The sequence below is a fragment of the Rhincodon typus genome, chromosome 8 (assembly GCF_021869965.1).
Source record: "Rhincodon typus isolate 14 chromosome 8, sRhiTyp1.1, whole genome shotgun sequence".
Taxonomy (NCBI): Eukaryota; Metazoa; Chordata; class Chondrichthyes; order Orectolobiformes; family Rhincodontidae; genus Rhincodon; species Rhincodon typus.
Genome location: NC_063339.1, coordinates 66367555 through 66390657, shown reverse-complemented (window position 1 = coordinate 66390657; position 23103 = coordinate 66367555). Strand labels below are relative to the sequence as shown.

The window sequence follows — 23103 nt, the reverse complement described above, 5'->3', positions numbered from 1 at the left end:
CTGAAGTGTAAAGAAGTGCAAGGCCTCATTAATAAGATAGATCAAATGCTGGATATCTGTAATGAAAACACAAAATACTACTAACACTGAGCAGGACAGGGACAATCTGTAGGTGGAGGAATAGAGTTAATGCCCTGGATTTTTTGATGGCTAGATGGTGATTTGGCAATGTAGGTGAGAATTGCAAATCTAGACCCTGTGGAATCCGCAACATGGCAGGCTTCAAGGGAATTGACTTGGAACTTAAAGATTGCCCCTCTGCCTAGAACTCGACAAAAGTATCCATTTAAATTGGAGAACTTGGAGGGTTACACGGTTAAATAGCTAAGTTATCAAACACTTAGTCTAATGCTTGAGTAATTATTAAACTGACCGTACAACTCCATACACACCAAAGTAACCCTCTAAGACCCTGACCTGATACCCACTTTGAGTTTGATTTATTGTTATTACAGCACCTAGATATAGTGAAAAGTGTTGTTTTGCATTCCATATAGGCAGATTGTACCATACAAACTGCATCAGCGTAGCAGAACAGAGTGCAGAGTACAATGTTACAGCTGCAGAGAGAGATCAACATCGCCATTAACATTTGAGAGGTCTGTTCAAAAGTCTGAGAACAGCAGGGTTGAAGCTGTTTGTACATGTACTGAAACTTTTATATCTTCTGCCTGACAGAAGAGGGTGGAAGAGAGTATAACTGGGGTGGGAGAAGTCATTGATTATATTGGTTGCTTCCCTGAGGCAGTGGGAAGTTTAGACTGAGTTAGTGGAACACTGGTTTGCATGGTGGACTGGGCTGTGTTCACAACTCTCTGTAGGTTCTCGCGGTCTTGGGAAGAGCAGTTGCCACACCACACTGTGATGCATCCAGATAGGATGCTTTCTGTTGTGCATCTAAAAAACTTGGTGAGTCTTTGTGGACTTGCCAAATTTCCTTAGCCTCTTGAGGAAGTAGGGACATTGTTGTGCTTTCTTGACACTGGTGTCAACATGGGTGGACCAGGACAGACTTTTGGTGATCATCATTCCCAGAAACTTAACGCTTCCTCATCGCCCCCACTCTAACCCATCACGCCTCCTACACCCTTGTGACCTCATGTCCCTGTGGACCTGACAGCCCCACCCTCATAAACCCAAACCACATCCACCCTGCTGGAACCAACTCCAACCTACCCTAAACATTCTGTCTCTTACTTGGCCCCTTCCCACCTTACACTCTGGCACTCTACCTATCTGACATCCTACCCTCCTGCCTCCCAACCTCTTACTTACCTTATGTACTAGACATTTCACAACTTTTTCACAGGAGCTGCTAAAGGGGTTGTCTGTTTTGCTGGGCATTTAAATCACAAAATCCAGCTACTGATTGCTATGAGAAAGGGAGCATGGTTTGCTTTCCCCAACTGCAGTGGACCCATCAGATTAAAAGTGTGGCTCCATGTTTCTGAAGAGCCCTGATTGGAAGCTCGTGTCAGAAAAGTGGAGCTCTTTCTTAACCTAAAAGAACAAGCACTCTGAGTGCATTGGCCACTCTTCAGAAAATCCAGCCAAGTGTTTCAGATTGAGACCTGTCATTGGAGCAGGAAATAATCAAATTGTTAAGAAGATGTAATTAGTTTTAAGCAAATGCAGATGTAGGGAAGAATCAGGTTGGAGAATGGAAAAGCAAGAAGAAAGGGCTGTGATCAGGTTGGCGGGAGAAATATAGTGACAGAAGATATTTATGATTCCAGGTGAAAGGGGATGATAATTGGGACGAATTAAGTAACAAGTGCTTAGTCTAAAGGAGGGGTAAATGGTAACACAATTTAACCTCGCTAGTCTGGAAGTCTATTATTTGGAAGCCCCAGTTATCTTGGCTTTTTTTTTTTTTGGATCGAACCAAAGCAATTAATGGATTCAGTACTTTACCATTAGGGTAATGCAACAAATCAAGAAGGCTTGGGCTCAGTATCCATCAGTTTTCTATTTGTTGCCCCACAAAAACAGCAGGGATAATTATTTATCTTGCCTTCCTGAAACCAGGTTAAAATCACCTTGCAACATACTGACTCATACCTCATTAATGTGCCTGAGTCAAGTGAGGATCATCTTTAAGTTCGAAGATCCGGGTTAACAAATAACAATTACTCTTGAGCCTGAGCAGAGAAGCATTGTTGATTTCCCACCGTATGTCCATCAACTGACTTCCACCTCACATCTGTTTCAGGGAGATGTAGAAGCCCAACAGCCGTAATTGCCCAGGTCTCTCTCAGCCAAGATCAATGGAGATGGGGAGGGTTTGCTTATCATCTTGTTCTGCTTTAGAATCACCAATTATCCCTATTTCCATTCCATGCTTGGTATCTCCAGCCAGGATTTTTAATACTTTAATGTTTTTCCCTGGCACCATCGGCATAATTTTGTACAGTGCTCTGGGAAGCATAGAAGTATAGTTTTGGGATATGCTTAACCATTTTCATTGCGACATTATAATGATTTCCCACTCTCATGTTTCACAAATGTATTTACCTATGGTATTTTCCAGTTCTCCCACTTGTAATTAGGCATTCTAATGTTGTTCCATAATTCAGGAAATCCCCTATCTTCCAAGCATTCTGGACTGGAGAGATTACAACATAGTTGAAGCATTGTTGACAGCTGCTGTAAGCACGTATGGTAGAAGCAGGTACAGTCTAAATAGTAGAAATCAAATTTGAGGCCAGAAGGCTATCAAGTGTCAGGCAGGTGCAGTGCTATTCCTTCAGCTTACATTTGAAGTGCATTAGACAATGTAAAAGAATAATGTTGGAGAAGTCACAGTAGGAATGAGACAGACTTAAAGTGACTGGCGACTGGAGTTTAAGGATCAGGCTTGTAGACTGAGCAAAGATGTTTCAAGGAGCAGTCCCCTAATCTGTGCTTGATCTCCCCAGTGTACAAAAGGCCATACCGTAGGCAAAAGATATAGCAGCAGCGGCAGCAACTTAAATTTATGTTGCACCACTAATCAACAAAGTCCCAACACGTTTCAGAAGACCATTATAAACCATTTAATACACTGAACCACATAGGGAGATATCAGGTCAGCTGAACAAAAGAGATTTTAGGGTGTGTCTGGAAGGGTAGTCTAATCCTTAGGACCTAGGCACCTGAAAGCACAGCTGTCAGTGTTGAGCTGTTAAAATCAGATGTTCAGTTAGCAAAGCAAAGGTGTCTGCAAAGGGGCTGTGGGATGGAGAGGTTGATGTAGATAGGGAAGGGCAAGGCCTTGGAGAGTTTTGAAATTTGTGTGAGACTTTTAAAATTAAGACATTACTTACCCAAAGCCAAAGTAGGACAGCTAGTGGATGGATGATAGGAGAATGGGGTTTACTGCAAGAAGGATATAGTCTGCAGAATTTTGGATGACCAAGTTTACAGAGAGCAAGATTTGGAAGACCAGTTAGGAACACATCGGAATTGTCAAGGCTAAAGCTAACAATGTTATGAGTGAAGGTTGCAGCAGCAGATGAGCTGAAATAGAAACATAGTGGAGCCCTGTTATGTTGTTGGAAATAGGCTGTTTTGGTGATGGCTCAGAAGCCCGTCTTGGGGTCAGGTGTGACCCTGAGGTTGTGAGTAGACTAGCTTAATCTCGGGCAGTTGCCATGGAGAGGAATGGAGTCTGGAGAAGTTTGGAGCAAGGATAAAAAACAATGGCTTCAGTCTTCCTGGTAATAATTGGGAAAAATCTTTGCTCATCCAATAATAGATGTTAGTAAGCAGTCTGATCATTTAGCTGCAGTGGTGCTGCTGAGGTAGCATTGGATATCCTTAAGGTGCATGTGAAAAGTAACACTGTCTTCCTAATAGGTAATTTGCTGCCTATCAGGAAGTGTTAGATTATGATGACTAAGCCCATAAGAACAAGCACTCACTACTTTTACGTATCCTCAACTCGACTCAAAGCAGAAGGTGAACAGCTGTCATTTAGATTTGTTAGGGTGCATACTTTGTCAGCAAGGTGGAGCCCACCCCAGTGGGATTTCAGTTTATTGAAGCTAGTAGTTTAATATGTTTAGCAGTCATGTTATGTCTGTCCAGTCCATAGGCTCAACAAGCACAGGTCTTCATTATTTAGTATAGTGGTTGTTCTAATGGTCGGCATCTTATCGCGCAGTGGGTCAGATTCCTGCCAGTCAGCAAGAAACTCTGGGTTCATGCCCTGCTCTGCGTTCACGTTCCACTGCAGGACTTCTTCACCACAGAAGGTGCTTTCATACAGCATTGATTATCATCCTGGAAATCTTTCCAGTATGTCCAGGGCAAGCAGTAAGAGTCTCCTGGTCAGTTATGTTTGATGTGACCTGGCACCAAGCTGTAACTTCTGGCAGGCTAGTGACCTGTTGCAGGAAAAACTAGCTATGGAACAGACATAAATGCATTTGTCTTCCTTATCTGTCTCTAGACGGGCACATTTAAGTATCTTTATGGTCTTCCTTTTGTGTGGAATGGCTCACGAGCTTTCTCCAACAGTAAAATCTGAAATTTGTGGAGCTTTGTATGGAACAAGTGTACAGCATATAATCTTGAGTTGGACTTGATGCATTTTGCAGGTTTGTGTTGGCTATCTGCCACCAAACCCTTGCTGTTGTTCCTCCTCCATTAACTGCTGGCCAATATCTTGTTTCCAGCTCTGTTAGATTTCCAATGTATTTATTACAGTAGGAGTAAGGCAGATTTGTGGGATTCACTTCTGCCAAACACGCAAATTATTGGGTTCTGGAAGAAATGTTGAGTTTGGAGTAAATTTGGTGTTGAGTTGGGTGCAAAAATGTTTTCCATTGTACTAATGCAAGCTACAGATTGCCTTTTAAAAATAGGGATATTGTCTGAAAAAGTCATGGATCTTTGTTGAATTTGTGAAAAGGAATGGTATGCCACCATTAGGTGTAAAGCACAATTTTGCACACTTCATAATTATAAAAGGAGGGAAAACTATCAAGAGACTGTAGTGTTTTTTTATCCCAAGTTAATACCAGGTATGGAAGAAAAAGAGTTGCGTGACCTTGGAGCTGAAAAGAGGCAAGACCAGATTTTGCACAGGGTGTTAAATTAATGAAGGATACTCATAGGCTGAATGATGAAGAATGTTCCTCAGTTGCATGTTCAGTGTTAGGCCAATGTCTGAATGCACAGAGTGAAATTTACAGATTTGTTAATAGTGACTTTTCAACTTTACCACAGGAAATCAGAGACCACTGCATCCTTTAAAAGAGATAACTGGTTAATAGTTATAGAAAAATATGAAGCTTGAAGGAGGAATCCAAGAACTGGCGTTAGAACTTTAGAAAATCCTGCATGGTGACTGTCAGGCTTATTGTTATCACAGGTATTTGCTTTTCATTCAATACTTTGTATCCTGAGGTTAGTACAGAATGCTTTTCTCAGGATGGGGAAATATGGTGGACAGGTATCTCGTAGTGCTTTGTAACATGCACAAGGATTTCAATGTAGACATCAAGATGCAATAGTTAAAAAATCTTCCACTGATTACAAAGTGAAGCTGTCAGTTTGCTTGAGTAATGAAGTCTTGTGTTTGTTTTAATTCCACTATAGGGTGAGAGTTGGCAGCTTCCTGACTTGTCATCTGTTCGCAGTATTTGGCCCTGGTTGTAACTGGAGAAATTCTTCCCACAAACTGACAAAGGTCTGATTAGCTCTGTGACAAAAATTAGATATCTTAGATCTCTATGTGCACCAGTAAATTAAAAACAAATTGCCACGCATAAGCACCTTGAAAAGCCAACAGTGGTTTGCATTTGGATCTAATTTTATTTTACAATGTTGCCAGGTTTGTTAATTTATCGAGGTTGGAGACTAGAGTAAGTCAAGCTTCAAGACAACTGTGAGATTTGGTTCTATCTGTGCAAGTTTGACAGCAGTTTTTTCTATGTTGTTTTCAAATTTTAAGTAGGAGGATATTCAAAATGTAGAACATCGTAATGATTCTTCAGTTAGGCGTACGGAGATGGTGGATCCAGTTTTCAAATCTCAGTAGCAGAGAAAACACTATTTGAAATTTTAACAGAAGTTTTATTTAATAGGACCCCTTAGTGAAGAAAGTCATAAGAAACCATTTCATTTCAAAGTTTACATGCAAAGGTAGTTGAATCTTTTGAGATTTTTAAAAATTTATTTCTAGGTTACAAAGGGACATTGATAGGATGCGGAGCTGGGCTGAGAAGTGGCAGATGGAGTTTAACCCTGAAAAGTGAGGTGATTCATTTTGGAAGGACAAACTTGAAAGCAGAAGACAGGGTTAGCGGAAAGATTCTTGGCAGTGTGGAGGAGCAGAGGGATCTTGGGGTTCATGTCCACAGTTCCCTGAAAGCTGCCACCCAAGTGGATAGAGTTGTTAAGGCGTATGGTGTGTTAGCTTTCATTAATAGAGGGATTGAGTTCAAGAGCCGTGAAGTTATGCTCCAGCTATACAAAAGCCTGGTACGGCCACATCTGGAGTATTGTGTCCAGTTCTGGTCGCTTCATTACAGGAAAGATGTGGAAGCGTTGGAAAAGGTGCAGAGGAGATTTACCAGGATGTTGCCTGGAATGGGGGGAAGGCCTTACAAGGAAAGGTTGAGAGAGCTAGGGCTTTTCTCTTCAGAACGACGAAGGACGAGAGGTGACTTGATAGAGGTGTACAAAATGATCAGAGGTATAGATAGAGTAGAGGTAGCTATTACGAGGGGGCATAGTTTTAAAGTGAGTGGAGGTAGATATAGGGGAGACTCAGAGTGCTCGGGGCGTGGAATGCATTGCCAGAGAGGGTAGTAGAGTCGGCCTCATTAGGGACATTTAAGCAGCTATTAGATAGGCATATGGATAATAGTATAAGGTAGAGTGGAGATTAGATAGTATTAGGGTAAAAAGTTCGGCACAACATCTTGGGCTGAAGGGCCTGTACTGTTCTGTGTTCTAAGTGGGTGGAACACTGTCTACTATCAGTTTATTAGTGTATGTATGATGTGATTACTTAATTTATCTTTTGTAAAATAAATTCACTTGATATTTTGAACTTAAAACCAGGTCTGATGTGATGCTGTACTATGGAAATCTGGAGTGAGATCTCAGCAGCAGGGAATAAATTCAGCAGCTAAAATCATTTACCAAACTGAGTTTTGCTGCTCACATTGTAGGCACACAGGATTACTGAAATCCTGACGAGCTATCAAGGCAAGAATAGACGCTGTCAAAGCTCAACTAGCGAGGTCAGAAATGAACCAAAAACATGACTGCTTCCTGTTTGGTGCTCTCTGTCCCTGTGCCTTTGTATGACTTGCGTCTGATGCCTTTGGGTTTGCACCTACAGTTTGTCAAAGGTAAAAGTTGTAATGTATTCCTTTAAAGGCTATCTTGACAGCCTCCGTTGGTCATGTTGAGCTCCTGTGTTTCAGCAAGCTGGAGAGTAAATAACAAATGAATCTTATTATGGCAGTACATTCTTATAATAAGTACGATTGTTATAAAAAGCAATAGCTAACTTTGCAGTGCATATTCAGTGAGTTTGAGCCGAAAGTTTCTTTGTGATATTCAAACATTACCAGCCGTCCATCAGGGCCATGAAGATTGTTGTCTGAGAAGACATGTCATGTCATGAGGTTGTGAATTCAAAGTCCGTTCCAGAACTTGACCATGTAATTCTGGTTAACACAAATGCTAGATTACTGTACTCTTGTAAGTGCAGTTTCTTGTTTCACTTTTGTTCAGGTGGCCATGGGTTTTGTAGCAGTGTTGGAAGAAGGCAGGACATTTGTCAGATGTCTTCTCCAAAAATCAATTGCTCAAATTTTAGGACTAAAGGAGATGATCTGGTTTTTCCAGTTTGGTATCTTTTGGGATCTGTGGGCAAATTAGCTGCCACAGTAATCTCCAAACAAGAATGAATGCATTTAAAAAAGTGTGAATGGGAAGAAAAAGGAACACTTGCATTTATATTGCACCTATCAACCACCTGATGTCTCAAAGGGCTTAGCAGCCTGTTTGCATATAGCAAGCTCCCACAATGGGAAGGCAGACAATATGAATGTTTAAGACCATAGCCTTGTTGTAACAATCATGAAAGGGTGACCTGGGATTGTAAACAAGTCACAATTTGTAACCAAGAAGATTCCATAAGGATCAATATTGGGTCCTCGGCCATTTACAATTGATATTAATGCCTTTGCACTAAGTGGAATGTCTCCCATTTGCAGATGGTACAAAACTAGGTGGAAAAGTCAAATGTGGGAAGTACTCAAAAATGCTCCAAAAGGCTGTACAATTTAAGTGAGAGGGCAGAAGGCTGGTATGTTGTGGGAAAAGCAAAGAGAGATGACTGTTGTTTTGTAGAGGGATTTGGGTATCCTTGTACATGAATCAAGAAGCTTACGTAAGTACAGCAAGCAATTTGGAAGGCAAATAGTATGTTAGCCTTTATTATAAGAGGTTTGGAATGAAAGAGTACAGATATCTTGCTTAGATAACAAGGTGTAGAGCTGGATGAATACAGCAGGCCAAGCAGCAAGACCAAGAGGAGCAGGAAGGCTGACGTTTCGGGCCTAGATATCTTGCTGCAGTTTTTAATAGGGCTTTGGTAAGACTACACCTGAAGTATTATGCACAGTTTAAAACTCCTACTGAAGGAGGTACAAAGGGGTGCAATAAATATTTGCTTTCAGGTGGATACTTCAGAAAAGATTCTCTGAGTAGTGATTTAAGTAGAATGGAGCTACATTACATATTGTTTACAAAAGTGTGAGGTAATCTCATTTAAATGTATAAACATCTCTTGTACAGTTTGATTGGAATAAAGTGCTGAAAGTTGTTTAGCTCTGAGTCACAGTCACAGGAAAAGAAGTAGGCCATTTCAGAAGATGAGAACTGTCTTGCCTCCATGTTGTGGATCTTTAGAATTCTCTTCCCCAGATGCCTGTGAATGTGTTTCTCAAAATTGAAGGTGATGGATTCTTTGAACGTAATAGGAATGAAGGGATATGGGGATAGATGGTTCAGTGAGTTGAGTTTGAAGATTAGCCATGATAGTATTGCAAATAAAGCAGGCTCAAGAGGCTATAAGACCCTTCCTCCTATTCTTATAATTCAGTTGCCAAATGAATGAAGTAATGGTTCACAGCCATGTGCATAATCCTCACTATTTTTGTTATTTGGACAGTACAGTCGTATTCTTTTGAAATGGCAACCTATGTATTAGACAGCTTTTGTATTTTCCTCCATTTCACCTAAATACAGAAATACAGTTATCCAGAAAGAAAGAAGCAACATTCTTAACGTGTAATACTGTTATTCTATGAATTACAAATTGAATGAATATAATTGACGGAAAATCTTCAACTCTAATGGCAGATAGATTCCTGAGTCTGTCACAGAATCCCAGCTCACTGTGGTTACACATTGGAGGACTATGTGGCATACTAGGTTTAAGGTTTTGCAATAAAAGGAAGCTCTGTCATTTAAAGAATGTGCAAGGAACAGCCAGGTGAATTGTTTTATGACGTTCATGTTCTTGTGTTTTGACAATTGGAGATTGAAGAGGAAGTTGGTGGGGAAACTGACATAGTTCATTTCCATGCAATTTGATAGGTGAAAGAGATAGCTTCACCAAACAGTCCAGAAAGATTGGGACCTTCCATCAGATCCTTTTTGTAATTTTAAAGATCTCTATCAGTTCCCTTTTAGTCGTCTCTTTTCTGGGTAAAAGAGTCCCAGGTTGTTTAAACTTCTCTGTATATAATTTCTTGATGGACTCAATTTTTCAATTCTGCTGTTATCTTTGTGAATTTTTTTGTTTTGCACCTTCTGCAGTACCTCTTGTCATCATGTAATATGGATATAAGAGCTGTACGTGGTACCCTGGTGGGTGTACTTGGAGTTGTAAAGGATATAGGTTAAGTGGCATAGCAGTAATTAGTAATTAGTTTTTTGTTTGGCATTGGTTGACAATAAAAAGCCATTTTCCTTTTGACTGGAAAATTTGGTACAAATTATTTTTGTCCAGAACAGCAGCCTGTCAGGCAAATAGATGATCATGATGGTTTAATGGACAGTTACACATTTGTGACGGCTTGTGGGATAGTGCGGTTTGATTATCGGTGCATTCTCCCAACTGAGTCGTGGCAGATAGATAAGGTTTTAGAAGCAGTAATCAGAAAATATTAACAAGCATTTGAAGAGTTTTAAGTTAATTAAAGAGAGCCATACAGATTTATAAAAGGCGGATTGCGCTTGATTAGTCGAGTTGAGTTTTTTAATTAGTTAAAAGGGAAGTTTGAAGGGAAAAGATTTGATGTTTGAATGGATTTTGACAAAGTACCACATAAAAGATAAGCTAACAAGATTGAAGCTCATTTTAAAAAAAAAGTAGCTTGGAACCCTGTTGCTTTGAAGATGGCAAGTTATTGATCCAAAACAGATGGATCTTGGCCTTTGTCAAACAGAAGTGTATCGTAGCAATACAGACAAATTTGTGCTGAAGTTTTTATAAAGCTCTGGTTAAGGCCTCAACTAGAGTATTGTGCCTAGTTATTGTCACCACATTTTGACCAATCTGAGTGCCCTTAAGACATTAAAATGACCCATCCAAAGCTTCCCCACATTACTGCTAAGGTCTGGGTGAATGGATAAATGACAGTGTTGATTATCTAGGCACAGTGCGTGTTGATATTTGAAACCAGGATAATTGAGAAGGGAGTCACACATGCACAGATCCAAAAAGAAATCTTCCAGTTAACTCGAGTATCCCTGTGAATCAGCAAGGTTGAGATATAAAGTTTAACTTTGAGGATTGCATGTGCTTGTGAGCTGGTGGGAATCTTCAAGTACAGAAATTGACACCACATTAGCAAGCCAGTTCCAGCTTGCCACCATTTGCATTTAACTGCAATGCATGTGAACAACCCTTTTGGGAGAGGCAGGTCATTAATATTGATCAAATTGAGCAAATAACAACTTAGCTTTTGAGTGTTACTATGAGTACAGGGTTTCTTAGAATTTGCTAGTAAAAATGCACTGAGAACAGGGTGTTATTTGTGGCAGCTGAAGACATATCAGGGTAAGATGTCAAGCACAGCATATTTCTTCTGGATTGTGTAGAAGGTTTTGTTCAGAGAATTTGTGCTGAATAGTTTCTTCCACAAATTTAAACATTTTCATAGCTCATTTGCTTTGGAGCTTTGAATCTGTTAGATTAGCTTTGGTGCTGATGCTATTTTGCTCTGGACCTCGGATGAGGACTAAGATGACCAGCAGTAACGGAAAGTAAAGCAGCTTACTCCTATCGGTCCTGCTGTTTCGTAGGATAAAGGCCAGAACTGTGTAGGTCACAGGTGGCAACACCCACAACGCAGGGTATACAAACAAAGGATAAACTTCCATGACACCAGTATGTAAAGGGGTCCAGAGTCTACTGCAGGGGGGAAAATGGCTCCAGCTGGCTTTGGTAGCATTTCTTTGCCAGTGGCAGTTAAAGTCACCATCAATGTCACCTTCTTTCCCTTCGGTTCCTTCTAGTGCTACAACTGAGACAACTGCAGGATCTTGGCCTAAAACTGCATAGGATAGGTGAATGATGACTGGGTTACCAGCGTGAGCAAGGTTTGCCACAGATTAAGAAAGAGTGGGCAGATTTTGGTTTGCAGCTCTGGCTGGTTTCCCATCACCCAGAAGGGGGGAAAAAAAAACCCAGTAAAACTGGCGAATGAGACATTTGGTCCAACTCGCCTTGTATACATCAAAATGGAGCTTCTGTACAATTAGTATGTTTGTTTTCAAGTATTTTTTGGTTCTTGCCTCTGGGAGGTGCAGGGTGTCATCAGACGTAGCCATCTGGCAATTGATGCAGCCCAAGATCACCTAAGGACTATTTTTCAACTGAATGACATCCACTCCATCAGTGAATAGTTGGCAAATAACCATAAAAGGTTACTTATGCAGATGGATTCAACATTGTTAGGCACCTGCCATGCTTTTTCTTTCTCCTTCTGCTTGGTAATCTGTCCATACCTCGAAGCAGCTGGCTGCTTGATGTCAAAGGATACCTACTGATACCCACAACGGTGAGTGCTAGGAGCAACGTGATCAAAATTATTCTGTAAGCTAGCAACATGTTGGAGATGTGTTTCAATTGCCTGGACATAACTGGAGGTTTCCTTTTAACAAGCAACACCTATGCTCTCCAGGATGTTTATTTGTGGTGGACTGATGCTATGCAACATTGCATAACAACAAGGTTTGAACCAACTGGAAGAAAAAGGCTCAAAGTGCAGGACCTCTTCAGGTGTTTCTGCGGCAGTGTATCATGTGACCAAGGCACCTAAGTGCAGGTAAATTGTTGCCCAGGATTACATCATTGTGCAATTCACATGGGTTCTCCCAGTCCAGCCATCTGGTAGCCACACTTGAGAATCATCCCCTTTCCCCAACACGAAGGAATCCTGTAAATTTACCAAGCATCTGAATTTTGCCCCCCATCCCCACCTCCACCCATTGCTTGGCACCAGTTCTTATCTTAATATTAATTCCAAGTGCAAAGGCCAGTTCCCAAGGAGCAGGTAAAAAATGGCCAACGTTGGGAAGTGCTGGAAACAAATATTTTCCAGCCTGAAAAATTAAACAAAATGTTAACAGTCTGATATTGTATAACATATCTGTTTGTATGCCCTTGTGCAACTACCTTCTCTTCCTTTTCCTTCATGATGCGACTTCTGTCCCTCAGCAGAGGTAGAATCAGGCTGCTGAGATGATATTGGTTAGCCCCCTTCTCCATTTTCAAGCCCAACAGAGTCTATTGGCTTTTGCAGGTTTTGTTTTTAAATTCATTCACAGGATGTGGGCACATTAGCCAGGCCAGTATTTATTGCCCAACCCTGAATGGTCAGAGGGCATTGACATTCAACCACCTAGTAGACTTGACCATTGGAATGCAAGATAGCATCTGGTACTTCGACTGAGATGGTGCCAGCTGTTTTAAAAAGTGGAAAAGCTTTGAGCCAAGTCCCAGGGCCCACAGGCACTTCTGTGCTAGCCATAAGCTAGAGACCATTTTGCTGCAGTGAGGTGATGAATGGCCAAAATTAGGGTTTCATGCATATTATTTCAGTTGCATTTGTTGTGTGAAAGCTGCTGGTAAGGATCTGATTTGTATTCATTTGATCACCCTGTCTGATGTTTCACGTGGCCATATTTTTCTTTGGACAAATATGTCATCACATAGACATTCAATATCATACCACTTGTGCTTGAGGGAGAATCTACCAGTCTGCATGCAAATGTCTGCAGTGCAGCTGGAATGCCTTCCTTGATTTTTCCCTTTCTGCTCCAGAAGTATCCTCTTGGTTTACGACTTCTAAAGTTCAGCATCTGTATCCAGCTTGGCAGAGCTTGGAGCATCTTGCAATGTTTGAAGTGGACTTGCTACCACTGCCCACTTTCACAGTCTGCTGTTGCTCACTTGTGATTTATGAGCCACTAGGTCCCACTGGAATACAAGTACACAAACCTTTTTCAGTTATTGACCATTTGAGGAATTGTCAGCCTCCTTCAGATATGTGCGAAGTTGAAGACATGCATGGGACTGCCAAATTAATAATAATTTAAATGTTCATCAGGCGTTGATCGTATTTTTCTTGCTACCAACACCTAATCAACACGACCATGCTATGTGCCTGATACTTATTTCGGCCACGAGACAACATGTTGTAACTCCACTGATATCCAGGAGTGCTCCCTCCGAAGCAGAGTGTTGGTTGACATTTACATTCCGGTCTCTGTCGTCTTGTTTACTTCCCTTTTGAAAGGACGGGGGTAGAAGAGACCTGTGAATCATGGTATGGCAAGTGTAGAATAGATGGATTCATAACAAATATTTGTTAAACATGACTGAGGTAAAGGCTTGGTATTGCTTAAAGATGGGGGTGTGTGTGTGTCAGAAGTGAATTTGCAGGTAGAGACCTGAGAATGCATAGGCAAAAAAGGATCAGTGCACCTGCAAGTTGGTGGCTGTGAACAGTGATGTGTTTGAGAAGGTGGATTGAAGAGGTCTGTCATGCACACATCAGTAGTTGTGTTCAGTTTTGTTATTTTAATTAAAGCCTTTGAAGTGTGAAATTAGAAATGTGTTTGTTTACAGAATGCAGTATTGCCTGTGTCTGCTTCCTATGTATCCCGCCAGTGACCCAGTGACTCTCTACGATTGTTATAAGATATTTTAGTTGACATGTTCAGATGTATTATGACACCTCTGGAGCAGATGATACTTGAATCCAGACCTTGCTCAAAGACAGGGTCACTACCACTGTGCCTACAAGTGCTGTGTGTATTTTATAACCAATTATACACTTCTCCAGCCAGTGAGTTATGAATTCAGGCCTCTTGGCCCAGAGTAGGAACACTGTCACTGCACCGCAAGAGCTCAGCATGTGTAAATTAGCCCATAATTTACTCTAATTTCCTGCCCCGCTATGGTAATTAAACTGCTTTTAACATTGAACCCAAGCATGTGGCACCATAGTCCTGCTGACGTCCTTCATTAATTCAGGTCATACCTTTGTTTTGCTGACAGGCTTCTCAACCTCGTCAGTAGTACACGGGTAAAAGCGCCAGCAATTTCATTACATTATCAGTGAAAAGTCTGTACAACTCCAGCATCACATTCAGGGAACAGCCTGTGCATGTGTTTACTCCACTCTGTCATTTCCTTGTGTCCACTTCCCATCTTCAGATTCCTTCAAATTTCATGTTTACAATACGCGTTTTAAATCCTGGAATTGAAATCTGCTCATGGTGTTCTCATCATGCCCATTCAACTGAACTGGTCTAAAAACCTGGAAATAATAAATACGTTAATCCAGCAGTGGGATTGTAACACCCAGCATATGTCAAGTTGCCGGTGTGTCTGGCCTTGCTGTGTGCTACTGCATTCTTCTCCTTCCTTTTCCTACTCCCTGCAGATCAAAAAATTCAAATCCATCTCGCAATATCCAGTTGTATACAACAGGAGCAATTAATTCTGTTGACTAGTTTATTTTGTGAGGGAGGGGAAGTGCTGGTAGGTTAAAAGTTAGTCACTTCACTCCAAAGGAAGTGAACTCATTTTACAACAGGTAATATTTTTCTTACCAATGTGATTAATATTAATTATTACTTTGCCTTTTTAATCAGAAGCTGAAGTGGGTCCTGATTCTAGTATATATGCATGAGTAAAATATGTTAAGTGATATTGGAAGTACTTCTAACTAAATATTGGATAAATGTTTGGGAATCTGTTTAAAATAGTGACTTCAGGAAAAGCTAAGGTTAGAGTACAATGTGACCTTGATATTCTACACAATGACATTCTGTCTTGTATAGCGCTGGGTGACCAGTCGGCAGATGCGGTTTGAAGGTGGATTTCAGGGTCGGTGCAACAAGTTGGTGGATGGTTGTTACTCATTCTGGCAAGCTGGACTCTTACCACTCCTGCATCGTGCATTGCATGCACATGGTGAGTGTAAAAGCATCTGGTAAACAATGACCCATCCTTATTATCAAGGTGTATACTGCATGCAAATGGATAGAAGGGTTCATGGACAAATACTGAATTTCAGAATCATCATTTCAAGAGAACTTGAGCTTTATTTATTGATATTATAGAGTAGACTTGCAGTCATTCTTTTTAATGCATTACACACGGAAGTTTTCTACAGTTGACCATATAGGTGAACATTTCATAATGTTTAACTGTTGTTTTAGGTGTTGCCTAAATGAAGCTAGAAAGTAAAATAGATTCCAGGCAGACTGGTGAAGCCAGAGGAAAATAAACCATTGCAGAAGATACTGTGGCATCAACCTAAGAGCTAAAATTCTCTCAATAAAAAAGGAGGGTTCTTGAAGGAGGATGGTGTGGCCATTGGAACAGAACAGGTGAATAGGATGATGAGCAAAATTGCACCACAGTGTCATTTCCACACAGGCAGAGAGAGACACAGGTGAAATAGGAGCAGGCCATTTGGCCCCATGGCTCTCTTTTGCTGTTCAATAAAATCATTGTTGATAGGTTTTTTTTGTCAAATTCCACATGCTCATCTACTCCTACAATGTTTGAATCTCCTGCCGAACAAGAATCAATCCATCTTCTGTCTTTAAAAATATTCAATGACCTCATCTACACTGGTGGAGAGTTCCAAAGTGTGTCAAACCTTTGGGAGAAAATAAAATCTCCATCTCTATTCTGAAAGAGTGACCCCTAATTTTAAAACAGTGCTTCCCTCGTTACGGACTTGCCCACAAGAGGAACCATCCGATCACGTCCATCTTATCAAGACCATTGTAGACCTTATACATTTCAATCAAGTTGCCCTCATTCTTCTGCATTCCAGAGAAACAGGCCCGGGATCTCCAACCTACATTAATAACACCACCCACTCATTCCAGGTATTGCTCTAGTAAAACACCCCTGAATCATCTCTGGTGCATGTACATCCATCCTTAAATGAAAACTGCATACAGTATTCAAGTTGTAATCTCGCCAATTTCCTGTATAATGAAGCATGACGTCCTTACTTTTACATTCAATTCCTGTCCTAATAAAGGATAGCATTCCACTAGCTGCCTTAATTAGTCTTGTACTTGCACACTAATATTTTGCAACTCATGCACTATAACACCTTGATCCTTCTACACCTTGGAATTCTGCAGTTCTTCTCAACCTAACTAATACTCTGCTTTTTAATTCTTCCGACCAGAGTAAACAAATTCACATTTTGCCACATTATGCTCCACTTGTTCAACTGAGCTATAACAGTCTGCTACCTTCTTTAGGCCTTCGCCAACATACCTTTCTTGGTGTCATCTGTGAATTCAGCTGCTGTACATTTTCTCTCCTCATTTGTGCTTTTGGTGAGGGCTGCTTTGGTGCTGTGGCAGACGTAGCAACCTAATTCAAAATCAATGCTTCAGGGAGGATGCGCATAGATTTTCAAAGCCATAGAAGTTGCAAGAGGCAAATACCACGGGAGCAGAAGGCTGTTCTTGGAGACAACACAAGATGAGATGGGGGAGAAAATAGTGAACAATGAAGCTTCAGATTCTGATAGGAAGCTGGGGATTGTTTGGATGCGGGGAATTTTTTTTAAATTTTGTGGATTTCGATCAGTGAACAAGGAAATGGTCCGAGATGATCATAGTTAAAAGCATTGTAATTAATTTCAGCAACTGAATTATGTTGACATTGGGGTTTTCTGTCTGAATTTGTCTGAGCGGGTGAAGTTATTTCCAGGTCCACAAATTTTGTGGCTTTGCCTTGTGATAAGGAGTGGAGGATTTGCTTCTCTTGCAGTGAAGGTGAAGTATTAGTGCCATAATGTACATCTTTCCCTGCTCCTTAACTTGCATATGCTCTCTGGATAATTTATCTGTCCTCACTTAGCACATGAATAATATCTTTAGATCTTTTTAAATTTCAATCTCTAAAGGTTCCCCATGATAGCAATATAATATTTCTATTCCAGTTTATTACTATTTTGATAAGTACTTGGCCAAAGCCACAAAAACTTAGTTCAATAAGAGATTATAGAGGTAGGAGCATTTTCATTCTCTTGCTGAAGACTGGATTCTCATTATATTCCTTTTGGACAGTCTTCCACATTCCTTCAATTCACATAGATGTTAAGGAATTGACTTCAGTAGACACAAGTATATTTGTTTGTTTCCAAGTATTTGGTGGTTCTTCATTTTTTTAATGGGATATAGGTATTGCTGGCATGACCAGTGTTTGTTGTCCATCCTTAATTGCCCTTGAGAAGAAGTCATTCTAGTTTCAGGTAGATGTGAACTAATTATACTCTGTTGTAATGCTTTGTAGGAAACAATAGTCTCAGTATGACACGCTGGATGTTTCATCAAGAAGCCCTACAGGAGTATATCCTACTTTGCTGTCAGAATTCCACTGGGGGATTACTGGACAAACCTGGCAAGTGAGTGGTAACTTTATACTGTGTGCACAGCATATTGTCACTTTATTTAATATGACTGATGTATGCATTTAACATTTCTTGACTGTTGAAGTAAAATACTAATTGGAAGTGCATCCTTAATGAGTGCCTATTTGTAGTGATCTGTAGTACTTGACTCTAATATACTTGTACACTGATAGAACAGGTGCAGCCTTGATAGGCTGAATGGCCTCCTGCACTTTATTAATTCTGTGATTCTGTGACAACTTGAATGTGCTGGAACACTGGGGATCAAAAAGACTGGGTGCCAAACTGAAAATTTGGTTAGTTGTCAAGGATATGGTTCAAGATGCTGCTGTTGTATGTAAATTACCACAAGCTTCCTTTTTTTTGGCTACTTATTAAGAAATCTCACAATCAAATTAAAAACTTTTATTGCATATAGCAAACGAAATAAGATTGCTCACATAAGTAAGTTAAGCCTCTCAACCCAACTTGGAATTTAGCTACGATTCCAGTGCCTGCCTCTGGATATCCAGGGTTCAATCTTTGTGCAGTGTAGTTCTGCTATTGAAGAATCCTGAAGTTGAATTCTTTAGGATTTTCTATCTGGTGAATTTTCTGATGTGATATTATTGGTGATCCTTTGGACCCAAACACCCGTAACATTGACTGCATTTCTGGAGTCCAGGACTATAGCTTGCCTTTTATCGGAAGTGGCTTCGTTGTCACATTTGTTGTTAACCGTCCGTTTGAAACACGGCTGGTCCTGCTGTTAACCTCTTCACCTCGGGACATTTCTCATGCAAGCAATCTTGCTGCCTTGTGACAAATGGGCAATTAAGTTACCAAGCCGTTGTTACCTCCTCTCTCCCAGGAAACCGTTTATGTTGCTTCAACTCCTTTTCCCAGGTTAATTGGCATTTGCTTTTGATTCCTTTATAACAGTTTCTCCTTTTTGCTTTCCTCTAAGGAAATAGTTTATTCCAGAAAGAGTCATTGCTGATTCTTTCAATCCCTGAACAGTATTAAAGTTCTGAGGTTTACAGTGTCACACTGTGGTGTACTTGGCTACTGAAGTGTAAACAAAAATTGCCACGCACGATCTGTTTATATTGGTTTATCATCAAGAATGATGTAAGGTGCTTCATCACAGACAATGGTGTGTCCAGCAGTGAGATTGTCCCTTAAATGTTTCGGGTCAGCTCAGCATCAACTCTGATTGTGACTAATTACTTCTTGGTTTCATAAAGCAAAGTCAGTTTTCCCAATTTGGCTCAGTTTTGTCTCAGTTTGAATACTGTGCTACAGCACGCAAGTACACTTTCTGGGATTCTGGTTAGATTCTCAATGTCGAGCTGGTTACAGGTTTGGCTGGTTTCCAGGTTTTGCAAGGTATAGTAACTACTTTATTTAATGGAGAATTGCAAAGACAAGATAACTGCAGTTTGTAGCAACCTGCAGTAATGCAAACCAGTTCTATTATTGTTTTTAGCTCAGATTAGCAAGAACCGTACAATCTCAAGACATTGGTGTTGGTCACTATCTGGTGTAGTCTGGCAGTTTTCTTGTATCATTCGCAGTAAAACCAAGTACGTAAGCACAGTGAGCTTCTTCACGCTTTATTTAACCTGAATGATTAGATCTTTCAATGGATTGACTAAGGAAACTTGGTGGCTTGAGAAATTAAATGTGGTTCATTGGACATAGCAGTTACACAGACAAATAATCCAACTCCATACTTAATTGTGTTGACCCTCAATATATATAAATATTTCCTCTGCAGGTCAAGGGATTTTTACCATACCTGCTATTGCCTAAGTGGTCTTTCAGTGGCACAGCACTTTGGTGGTGGAGAACTTCTACACGAAATTATTGTTGGTGATACAAACAACCGGCTGGTGAGCATCATTAAAAACATACACGTGAATTTACAAAATAGAAACAGACCATTCAGCCCCTCAAGTCTGCTCCATAATTCCATATAATCATGGTTGATCTGTATGTGTTTTGAATTCCACATGCCCACCCACCCCCAATAATTTGATTCCCCTGTCTACCTTTTAAAAAAAAAAAAAATTAATAATCTCACCCACATTGCCTCTCGAGCGGAGAGTTCCAAAATAGCACAACCTTCAGAGTCTCCTCACCCCTGTTCTGAAAGAGTACCTTTTAGTTTTAAAGTATTGCGCCCTAGTTCTAGACTCACCCATGGGAGGAAATATCCTTTGTGTTCACTTTATCAAGACGGTTCGGAATCTTGTATACTTCAGTCATATATTGATTATATTGAAATACGTAAGATTCTTATGGGGATTGATACGGTAGATGTTGAGAGGGCATAAACTTGGAGTGAGGAGCCTCCCATTTACGACACAGATACAGTGTAGTGAATTTGTGAAGTTCGCACCACAGAGACTTGTCGAGGCTGGGTTGTTAAGTATATTCAAGGTTGATAGGTTTCTGATCACTAAGGGAGTCGAGGATTATGGGGATAAGGCAGGAAAGTGGAGACTGCTCAGCCGTTCAACGGGCTGAAATGCTTACTTCTGCCCCGACCTGATCCCTAATTCTGCTAAACTCCAGTTGAAACAGGCCGGCCTGTCCAATCCATCCTCAGAAGACAACCCACTCAAGAACAGAAGAACTAGGAGCAGGAGTAGACCTGTTTTGTCATTTAATGCAATCGTGGCTGATCTCCTCTCTGTCTCAACTCCAAAATTTCCTGCCCCCTCCCTATAATCCTTTAACTCATTACTAAATACCAATCTGTCCATCTCCTCCTCAAAGTTATTCAGTGACCTGGCTTCCACCACATTGAATTTTTCTGTTCAATTTCCCTCAATAATAAAGGCTAGCTCCCATTAGTGTTCTTGATTGTGTTTGTACCTGCAAACTAACTTTTCATAACTCATTCAATATAACATGTAAATCCCTCTATACTTTGGAATTCCTCAGTTGTTCTCCATTTAAGTGATTCTGTGTTTTCATTCTTCCAATTAAAGTGATCAACTTCACATCTTTCCACATTATGCTCCATCTGCCACATACAGCCAATCTGTATCCACTTGCAATTTAATTTTGTCGTCTTCACAACATACATAGTGTCATCTCTCATTGAGCTAAAATACCTTACCTCTCTCTTTCCACACCCAGTCTAATTCTAAACTGGGGCCCAGCACAGATGCCTGCAGGACTGGTCACATCCTGCCAATCAAGGACCCATTTATGTATCCTTTGTGTTCTGTTCCAGGCAGCCAATCCTCTTTTATCATTTCAAAATGACTTGGTTGTCTGCAAATTCCTAAGATCATGAACTGAGATATGCCTTTTTCTTTAAGATAAAAATTCTGCAGGTGTTAACACTTTGGAAATGTTTCATATTATTCAAATATATTGGTCATTAACATCTTTTTCACTTGTTTCCTTTTTAACAATTTCCCCGTGATCGATATTTCAAAATTATAAAACAAGATTGTAGGAGTAGACTGTTCAGTCCATTTGAGTTTGCTCTGCTATTTGGGCGATTGAGGATGATCTGATCGTGGCCTTAATTCAACTTCCTTCTTGTACCCCATGACTCTTGGCTCTGACAATGAAACATCCGAGTAACTGAGCCTTGAATACCCAGCCTCTTTAGAATTCTCTTCAACAGAGAGTAAAGATGAATAACTCAGAAGAAATTGCAATCAAGTCTTCACAGTTTCATTTACATATTTTAAATTAGATGTGGAAATATATACTGTGACATATATTTTGTTTCTCCGACAGGAACCAATCCACCCTGTATACAACATTAGTCCTGAAAAAGTAGCACAAGCTGTAATGCACTTCCACAAGCTACCAGTACCACAGATGAAAAATAATTCAAATTAAATTCATTGTGTATTCAAAGTAACTAACTTTCTAAGTACTAATTGTGTAACCTGAGCGCAGAGAATTGTGGTATCCAAAGTGAAATGATTCACGTGAAGCAGGGACTAGCTTCGAGTTATTTGCTTCTGACGACAACAACAAGCCATTGACACTGCCGAAACTGTGACTGACTAGTCAATGTTCAGCAATTTGCTCCTCCAATGCTGCAGAAACGGAGGGTGGTGTCTGTAAGTGTTCTTAGTTTCATAACTGAATTTCTCAGTAAAACTGAATAGAATTAGTACAAATACAGCACTGTTCTTTATAATGGCTTCAGAAATAATTTATCACAGTTGCAATAAAAATAATGTTTTCAAGCATTCCATTTTGTCTGGATTAATTTTCATTGTTTCACAACAGTTTTGTTTTTGTGCTTTCCTTTTTCTATTTCAAAGGTTATGTTGCATACTGGAGAACTGTAGAGAATGTCCTAGACTTGAGTTGAGCAGTTTATTGTATGTTTTGCAAACCTGTGTCACAATAATATGTTTAATTGAGAAAGTGATCACTCATTGTCCCTTTTATAATAGATGAAAATCATGCCTGGGGAGGCAAAATAATAGGATAAAAACAGGAAGTGTTGGAGAACGTCAGCAGTTCTAGTGGCGTCCTTGGAGAGGGAAACATCAAGTGTTTCTTTCTCCACAGATGCTGCCACACCTGACTTTCTCCAGCACTTTTTGTTTCAGCTTCCCAATGTCTGCAGTACCTTGCTTTTAAAATAATCAATAGTACATTTTTTAAATATGTCGCCTGTATGTCTTAGTTTTAATCAACTTGCTCAGATATGTTATGACACAGTTGAACTTGAACCTGGGCCTTCTGACTTCGAGCAAGGGCTGCTGCCACTTCACCATGAGAGCCCCCTGCTCTTGTTTTATCCTGTGAATTATGACCCCAGTGTTTAATGACAGACACTTGTTAGAGTCAAGCTTTAGGCTTGCTGATTGTAAAACTGTATCACCTAGCCCTGTTAGTGAACTCTGTGGCCGCACACTCTAAAACATAGAAGTCTCAAACATTTTTGAGAATTGCACTTGAAAGTCCAAGTTTCAAAGCAGCTGTATTTACTGGAACTTCAATCACAGATTCTCAGTCGGTTGGGAATATGAATCATTCCAATTCTGCCAGTGTCATGACAGGAGTCACTATATGTAGCATGCTTTGCTGGCTGATGGAAAGATCCTGCATTGCGAAGATTGGTTATTCTAATTACAGTTAGCAATATGTACAATAT

General features: G+C 40.3%; 1 protein-coding gene across 2 annotated transcripts in view; it reads left to right on the top strand.

Annotated features, from left to right (window-relative positions):
- The window catches only part of fntb (farnesyltransferase, CAAX box, beta), an 82327-nt gene that overhangs the window by 49991 nt on the left and 9233 nt on the right, over window positions 1-23103 (top strand). Inside the window, exons 9-12 of one of the 2 annotated variants that reach the window (XR_007262614.1) lie at window positions 15370-15502; window positions 17861-17972; window positions 19738-19852; window positions 21723-22054. Coding sequence is in view for 1 of the 2 variants with exons in the window: in XM_020525336.2 (XP_020380925.1) it covers window positions 15370-15502; window positions 17861-17972; window positions 19738-19852; window positions 21723-21827 (465 nt within the window). In the remaining variant the exon portion in view is untranslated. Of the gene's footprint in view, window positions 1-15369; window positions 15503-17860; window positions 17973-19737; window positions 19853-21722; window positions 22187-23103 lie in introns of those variants that run through there. The other variant, XM_020525336.2, reaches the window with a different exon arrangement.